The sequence below is a fragment of the Colobus angolensis genome, unplaced genomic scaffold (genome assembly GCF_000951035.1).
Source record: "Colobus angolensis palliatus isolate OR3802 unplaced genomic scaffold, Cang.pa_1.0 Scaffold405, whole genome shotgun sequence".
Taxonomy (NCBI): domain Eukaryota; kingdom Metazoa; phylum Chordata; class Mammalia; order Primates; family Cercopithecidae; genus Colobus; species Colobus angolensis.
In genome coordinates, this window is record NW_012117433.1 from 200998 (window position 1) to 209586 (window position 8589).

At 38.7% G+C, this 8589-nt stretch overlaps 1 protein-coding gene across 3 annotated transcripts in view; it reads right to left on the reverse strand.

Moving 5' to 3' along the window:
* LOC105521704 (aldo-keto reductase family 1 member C3 homolog) overlaps positions 1–6682 on the reverse strand; it is a 14762-nt gene extending 8080 nt beyond the window's left edge. Inside the window, exons 1-5 of one of the 3 annotated variants that reach the window (XM_011955988.1) lie at positions 5955–6682; positions 3638–3805; positions 2665–2781; positions 1331–1408; positions 764–886 (exon numbers count right to left, since the gene is read on the reverse strand). In XM_011955988.1, the coding sequence (XP_011811378.1) occupies positions 764–886; positions 1331–1408; positions 2665–2781; positions 3638–3805; positions 5955–6038 (570 nt within the window). In that variant the 5' untranslated portion in view covers positions 6039–6682. Of the gene's footprint in view, positions 1–763; positions 887–1330; positions 1409–2523; positions 2575–2664; positions 2782–3637; positions 4069–5954 lie in introns of those variants that run through there. The other 2 variants (XM_011955987.1, XM_011955990.1) reach the window with 2 other exon arrangements.
* Between the last annotated feature and the right edge of the window lie 1907 nt (positions 6683–8589).

Here is an 8589-nt window from a genome sequence, read left to right on the forward strand (position 1 = left end):
CGGGTTCAAGTGATTCTCCTGCCTCAGCCTCCCAAGTAGCTGGGATTACAGGTGTGTGCCACCACACCCAGCTAATTTTTTGTATTTTTAGTAGAGAAGGGATTTCTCCATGTTGGTCAGGCAGGTCTCGAACTCCCAACCTCAGGTGATTCGCCTGCCTCGGCCTCCCAAACTGCTGGGATTACAGGCGTGAGCCACCGCACCCAGCCTAATTTTTCACTTTCTGACATGGATGACCTTCATTGTCTGCAGCTAATTTTTAGTATATCTATGCCCCGGTCAAGAATTTTTGAAATATCAAGAGGCATTCAGGCATCCAAATTCCATGTAAACCCCTAGTACCTCTCTTCTCTTATTCTAACTCTCTGTTTATGTACAGCTCATTTCATCTTTTCATAGCTTCATATCTATACACCATTCCCTCCAAATCACCTTCACCCATGAACTCTCTGGTCATCTTTCATAGCTTAGAGGTAAGTCCACCTTTCCTTGAGTTCTATTTGATGATTCCAGGCCTCCTTGATCAAATGGACCTTCCCTAAATATTACACACGATTCGACATTAAACTCATTCCAATTTTTCCCTAATACTTTTCCAAGCAGGGTACAAATAAGAAATCTTCACGCCTTTCTTGACAGAAGCTTTGCTCTCTAGAATCTTCTGCTTTACAAAGATAAGTGGGACAAAACAAATAGATATCTGGCAATAGGACAGGAAGAGGGGCATGAAGAACCGAAAGGAGAGGAGGCCAAGGGAGCTCACCTGGTTGCAGACAGGCTTATACTTGAGTCCTGGCTTGTTGAGGATCATCTCCAGTAGCCTGTGGTTAAAGTTTGACACCCCGATGGACTTGGCCAAACCTGCATCCTTACACTTCTCCATGGCCTGGGGAGAAAGGGGTTGTGAGGAATTATTTGTGCAGTTGGCTTATCACGATAAATGCAAGACAGAAATGTGAGAGCAACAACTTTCAAAATATGACAATGAAAATAGCTAGCAGTGATTGTCAAGAAGAGAAAAATTCAAATAGCAAATAGGGGAAGAAGATAGTGGCAGCAAGAGTAAGAATTTCTATCTCTTCCTTAGGAAAATGGATAGATTAATGCACAGGCAAGGAAAGAGATTCCTGTTCTCCTTTCCCCCAAGTCTTGTGCCCCACTCTCTAAACATTCCTCTCATGTGTTTTTCCCTTCATCTCACCAAAACTACTCTTGTAGTTTCTGAATTTCTAGATCTAATGGTGCATATTCCATTCTTTCCTATTGAATCTGGGAAACAGACTTTCTCTTTTTGTCATCCTTCTGTGTGTCCTCTCCACCAAGCACTCACCTCCCAAGTGGTACAGAGATCCACTATGTCAAATATTATTTTTCCATTTTCATCTCTTGGTGAAAGTTCCTCACCTGGCTGAAATAGAAGCAGTCATTTTAATGATGTCACAAATTAATTTCCCCACCCATAGCTGTGATCCCAGATACCTTTAAGGACACTCATCCTCCATGAGACAGGTGGTACAATGCTCCAGAAAGTGATGTGTACTGTGTGTTTTACATATGAAGGTGTAAGGAATGTATTCAGGAGATAGGCTTCCTCTAATCTCTTACAAATGTTATATGTATGGAAAAGGACCATTTTCTACATCTTAATCGAGTTTCATTGTTGACTTATGTCACTTTATTCTGCCCTTATAATTTCCTCTGTTGAAGTACCTCTCTTTGATTTGGAAATACCTTGATATCCTAAAATAATGGATAGTACTCTTGTACCTGGTGGGATTATCAGACCAACTGAAGATTTGATAGTCTATGGGTAGGACTGTGAATCACATAGTGTCAGCAGAAGTTGGGAGACCCAGAGGAGCTCTCTTAGGGTGATGACCATGAGCCTTGAACTGCTCCAAAGCCATAATCGCCACCAATGAAAAAGTTCGGGTCAACAATAATAAAAAAAAGTGTTGGAGTTTAGAGATAAGAATAGACAAAGGATACATTTTTGTAGACTATTTCATATCCTTAAATGTAGCCATATTTTTGACTTCCCATTTTACATAACTCAGTAAAATCTTTTGCATTAACTAGCCTAAGTAGTTTCCTGTAACTTTAAATCAAAAGTTATACACTACACAGTAATTCATGGCTAAATACAGCTTCAAACTCTATTGTGAAAGAAGAGGTGGCAGAATAATAAAGCTTTGCAAGTCCACATTAAGGGTTTCTAATTTAAGAAACATGCATAGTGGCTTCTGCCAAATCTGCTTCAGCTTGAAATGGGGAGAGATGTTGGAAACTCATTGTGTACCACATGTGCAGCAGTTTTGTTGGGCATCACAACTGCATGAAACTCTGTGTCTGTGAACATTCCAAGAGATGGACTCAAAAGCCATAACTAAGACAGTGCCTTGAAAAAGACTATTGTAATTTCCTCAAGTTTTCAAAGAAGAGGATTTGAGGTTGCTGTACTCTCTTCTCTTATAGGTATGCATTAGAGAAGTAGGATTCAAAATGTACTCAAAAGAAAGGAAATTAGGTGTTATACTTATGGTTCTTCTTCCATGTAATAATCCCTACATCCTCCTAAGAAAAAGCTCTGTTCAACTATCCATATAAACAATGGTTATAATGACAGCAGAAGTACAATTTTATGCTCATACTCAAACTGTATACCTTTAGAGACACTGGAGAATGAATGAGATAGAGGTCAACATAGTCCAATTGAGCATTTTTCAGCGAGTTTTCCAAGGCTGGTCGGACTAACTCTGGTCGATGAAAAGTGGACCAAAGCTGCAGAGGTTAAAGAATGGAGGTGATTTTGAATGAATACTTGAACAAATCTTATTAGTTTGTGCCATCTAATATTTAGACATTTTCCTACTGCTTCAAAATTTATGATCACTGGCAAACATATTCTCTTCCTTCTCATGATTCTTTTGGCTCTGACCTATCCTTATGAACTTTATTATATGTTGGATGTATAGTTTGTACATCTACTGAATAATAGGAGTAAATTCTTAAAATGTAAAAATTAGTATCAAGTAACAACCCTGCTGTTACCTGAATTATCTTCGGTAGCGTTTACAACTCATTTTAACAGTCTAATTCTTCTATCCATTCAACCCAACGCTTAAGAATAGCTATTTATGTTGCTTAGAAACTAAAGCAACCTAAAAGGGGGGTAAAACAAGTTTTGAACATGTTCACTATGCTGGACACAATTTAGGACAATTTAAGTATCTATTATTTAATACTCCCAGAGCATTCTTCTATTGCTTTCTATCTCACTGATAAAGATAGCAGTTGAGAGAATAATAAGAAATCTTAGAAAATTACCCAGGAGATAAGAAAAACCACAGCATGATTATTGTTCTCTGTGATTCTATACCGCATGTCAAATCACACTGATGGCAGCTGGAGCTCAAAAAAGTAAAGGGACTTTCAGGTCATAAATTGGAACGCAGTCAAAATGAAAAGTGATCATCATTCCCTGAGTTTGATTTCAGTTTTAATATGTGAATAGGTGTGAATAAATTTGGACCCAGAAGCAAAATTCACCCACAACTATGGATCCAGTCATAGAATTGTCATCTTCACACAATCACATTAAGTGTATGTGCACACAAGCTCATCATAGGCACAGTACCTTTGAAGTGTAGAATATGTCTTCTCTCTTCACAGTGCCATCTGCAATCTTGCTTCGGATGGCCAGTCCAACCTGCTCCTCATTATTGTACAAATGAGCAGAATCTATATGGCGGAACCCAGCTTCTATTGCTAATTTTGTGACCTCCAAAGCTTTACTTCTGGGAACCTGGAGAAGCAACCAAAGGTAGTATCTGGTGATCAGTGTGGCTGAGAGGTAGTTCAGGCACAAGCCTTGACTTTTACAAGAATCAGCTTTTCCTCCTGTCTGTATGTGGGGTGAAAATCCCATCTCAGTTTGCCTGGGTCTTTCCTGGTTAGTAATCAAGGTTGAGCATTCCAGAAACACCTTCAGTCCCAGGAAATCTCTGGTTGATCACTATTATGGAGGTACCAAACAACACCCTCAGATTCAGTGATTTGTTGGAAAAGTTAACAGGACTCAAATAGTCCTAATTATTTTTTAATATAGTGACATTATACATGGTAAAAATCACACAGAGTATAGAAGGGAAACAGTTCAAGCTCATGTGAGTTCTCTCCCAGCGATATTACACAGAACGTTCACTCAGACTTCCTCCAACATCATGTTTGGGAAATGCTGTCTATAAGAGACGTTATTCGGTGTCTCAGTTCTTGAGATTTTGACTGGGTGCTAGTTACACCGACCCGACTAGCATTCACATGGGAGATAATGCATCTGTGAGTAGTAGTCTATTATGTCAAGTCTTTTCTACACAGTCATTCTGGCTACACAACAGAACTGAACACTAGGAGTAAAGACGTATACTCTGAGGATATCGGTTTATACATTAAAAATTCACCAAAATCTGTAAGAATTTAGTAAGGTACCTTTCTGCCTTAAAAAAATAAGGCTATCTCTTTCAGGAAAGATAGAATTCCAGTGAAATTTAAAATTACTGACTTATTGAACAAATTTGGATAAAGATTTGAAGGGTTTTTTTTAATGACAAAAATATAAACTGTTTTCCATTTTTACATGTATTTAAGAAGCTTTCTTTTTTCATTGAAATTACAAGGAACTAGATACCAACTCAAAGGTTTACCAAGGCTGCCGCTTCAGTGATGTCCTTATTTTCACTTCCAGACCATGCCAATTTATATTAAAAATTAAACCATTTTTGTCAGTGGTCTAGAAAATGTATCCTTGTAGATCATCACAACTTATCGATAAAGTGAGACTCAAATTTCGATAGTTAGTCGCTATTCACACACTTAGTAGCCTGAGGACAGTCTTGGGATACAAGTTTTCTTCCAGTAGTTCTGTCTAGAAAATTAGGTATCTATTTTGTTCACTTTTGTGTCATAAGACCGCTCCTACCACTTTGATACAAATATGATGCATACGAAAAAGGACTAAGAATTTAGGCTTTCCTTTGTTAGGTTCTAGATTTTACTTAAAATGAGGTTGTATTTTTTCTTTCAGGAAGTTTTTTTTTTTAAAGTGAAAGTAGGCCGGGCGCAGTGGCTCAAGCCTGTAATCCCAGCACTTTGAGAGGCCGAGACGGGCGGATCACGAGGTCAGGAGATCGAGACCATCCTGGCTAACACGGTGAAATCCCGTCTCTACTAAAAAATACAAAAAACTAGCTGGGCGAGGTGGCGGGCGCCTGTAGTCCCAGCTACTCGGGAGGCTGAGGCAGGAGAATGGCGTGAACCCGGGAGGCGGAGCCTGCAGTGAGCTGAGATCTGGCCACTGCACTCCAGGCCGGGCGACAGAGCAAGACTCCGTCTCAAAAAAAAATAAATAAATAAAAATAAAAATAAAAAAATAAATAAAGTGAAAGTAGTACAGTGGAAACTCTAGTCCAGGTCCAGTAATATTGGGTGGCACTCACCAACGCCCATCAGAATAGTGATACTCTGCCAACAGTTTTGTAAACACTATATCCAGTAATTTTTACTATAAATATTTCTCTGGATCGTATGTTCTTGGAAGAAGGAAAGATTTCTTCAGTTATAGAAACAGAGAAATCACTCCTATTGCAATTAATCTCCACCAGAGGGAGCTGACGGACACTGTTCTTCAATGCTGAGTTTTACATATTCTGCCAAGCTGGGAAGTAGACACGAACAGAAGAAACAGTGCACAAACTAAAAATAAGCAGTACGTGACCATAGGAACGGACCTCAGTGCTGAACAAGGATTGACTACTTGTTTTCTTCTAGCCTAGGAAACCTAGACCTGTGAGTCATTCAGAGTAAGGCAGGAGCACAAACCTTACAACCCAAGATGGGTTTCATTTCTACTAGGTTTATTCTTTTGAAATCTCAAAACTAAAAGAAATTATTCTTACCTCTGGAGGTGCATAGGTGCCAAATCCCAATACAGGCATGAAGTGGCCATCATTTAGCTTCACACACTGGTGTTTGGAATCCATTTCCTGTCACTGGTCTGACTAGCAAATGTTTGCTGCTTCTTCCCCTCAGAGATTACAGAAGCAATGGGCAGGAAATGGCCCCCTGCAAAGGGACTAATGATTAACCAATGACATGTAGGAGGAGGTACATAGGCACTTTTATACGGTCTGTGGAGAAAATTTCATCCAGTTCACTTGTTTCTTATCAAAGGTAATTACTAAGTAAATTATTATAATATATGGTTATAATAAACTCATTAATTTTTATCTGAAGTATTTTCTATTTGAAATCTCTATATTACTTAAATTGTTAAAAAAGATTGCTAGAACAAACAGCAACCATACGTTAGACTATAAAACCTCCAGCGACAAATACCTTTTTTTGTTTATGCCATGACAATGCCCCTTCTTTATATCGCATCATTTGAAATAATTAACCATCTTACCTCTTTCTCTCACATACACATAATTTAAAGGAATGACTAATGAAAATTTTTAAAATTGTTGGCCCTCAATAAAAACTTAAAGTTAAAACTGTAAAAATATTTCCCTTTTTACATTTTCAATCAGAAAATTTATTTTGATTTTTCTTTCTTTGCATTGTAAGAGAAAGATTCATGTCTGATAAAGGTGCAGTCCTGATAAAGCTGTAATCCTGATGAGGGTGCAAGTAAAAAAGAAATTCTGATGCAGTTTTTCTTGGAGTGTTAATTATTAAGTTTTTGGAGTTTGGACATCATTTAATATATGCAAGCAGTGCCTTAATAGTATTTGTTCTTCGACCAGATTTATTAGAGACTATCATGAAGTAACTAGCCAAAAAACTGATAACTACTTTATATAATTTTCCGTCTTGTTAAACATTATTTGTAAAGAAAAACTGGAAATTAATTATATATAAATGCATGAATAATTTTCATATGGGATAGTTTTCACTTGTTTCTTCCTTTGGAGGGCATATTAGAACATGACGAATGTAGTTCCAACAATACATTTCAACATCTTGGAGCTGTCAGAATTTGCAATGCCCTGATTGCTTCTATTTACTTTTCCTCAAACAATAACCAAAAAGTAAGTTGAGAAATAGGTAAATTATTATATATTGATACAATATAATATAAAATCATTGAACGCTTTTCAGCAACATGGTGAACCAAAGGCCCCTACTTGTCTCATGGACGCATTAAGAAGTAATCTGAAATTGACTAAAATAAACTTATTTATTTATGGGGGAGCTGAGTAGAAATGTGGTTTGATGTCAAGGGCAAGAGATTAGGGGAAGAGATGTACAATAGTCCATCTAACCCATTGAGGGGCCAGGCTGGTCATGAACTCCTGGCCTCAAACAATCCACTTGCCTTAGCCTTCCAAAGGTCTGGGATTACAGACATTAGCCACTGCACCCAGCCAGGCTCTGAGAAATCTTATAATTACAAAACTAAAGGAGATAATTATGCAAGTAAATATACTGGCATGAGGAAAGATTTTGTTTCTCAACACGATTTTTAACGTTTTCACACACTCATTGACATTCCCACACAGAGTTTCCCATTTCCACATCTTAAACAGATTCTTTTACTAAACCTTGGCCTATGTCCAGATGTATGCAGTAAGAGGGAAGGGAAGAACAAAGACAAAGATCTTGGCACTCATGGACCTCAGTTGTGTAAATACCAATACAGAGGCCGTGCATGATTCCTTTGCTGCCATTGTCCAGGTCATGTTTGCTAATTCCCTGACTCTGGTTCATGGTTTCCCTTTAACTTTTCTGGTTTGCATACCATGCAGATACCCCTGCAGGTGCAAAGAGAATTTTTCTTTCCTCACCCTTCTGAAGTTTTGAAGACTTGATTACATAAGACACACTGACAATGGAATAATTAACATAAAATGCATATAAATTTATATACATGTACATGGAGCACAATTACGAGACTCCAAGCAGGACCAGATGATTGAAGATTTAATCACATCCTGAGCTATAGAGAGAATAGGGGCTTGGGGTCTCTCGGGGAGGTGGGGTCTCCGGTAATGGGGGAGAGGGAGAGGTACTCATGGCAAGCCCAGGCTGTCCCCACACAGATGTGAGTCTCTCAGGGGCTCCCCAGACTGCCCTCAGGAGGATAGACAGTGGCCTATGGAGAAGTTTCTCAGTCAAACCTTTAAAGTATGAGGATCTTAGTCTATTTTTTCCTGGAAGTTAATCGTTCCTTGATCCAATTAGGCAGATTAAGGCGGGCCTCAGAGAAAGGCTTTTAGCCTCTGTTCACTTCACTAAGGTACATTTCCTCAGCACTTGCAAATCTCTGCCGGAGAAGAAAGCTTTTCAGGGCTAGTTCTGTGTCTGCAGCCTCTCTGAATTGTAGCCCCTCTTAATAGCAAGATCAAAATATACCAAAAAGGTACATTTTGAGTGGCACATCTTGTTTTACTGCACCCTGTATAACAAGTCTTAAAAACTAAGAACGCACCATAAGCTCCTCAGCTGGGGGCCCCACTCCTGCCTCCTGGGAAGGCAGGTACCACCCTCAGACACACTGGACAAGAGCATCAATAAATGAAATGATTTTAA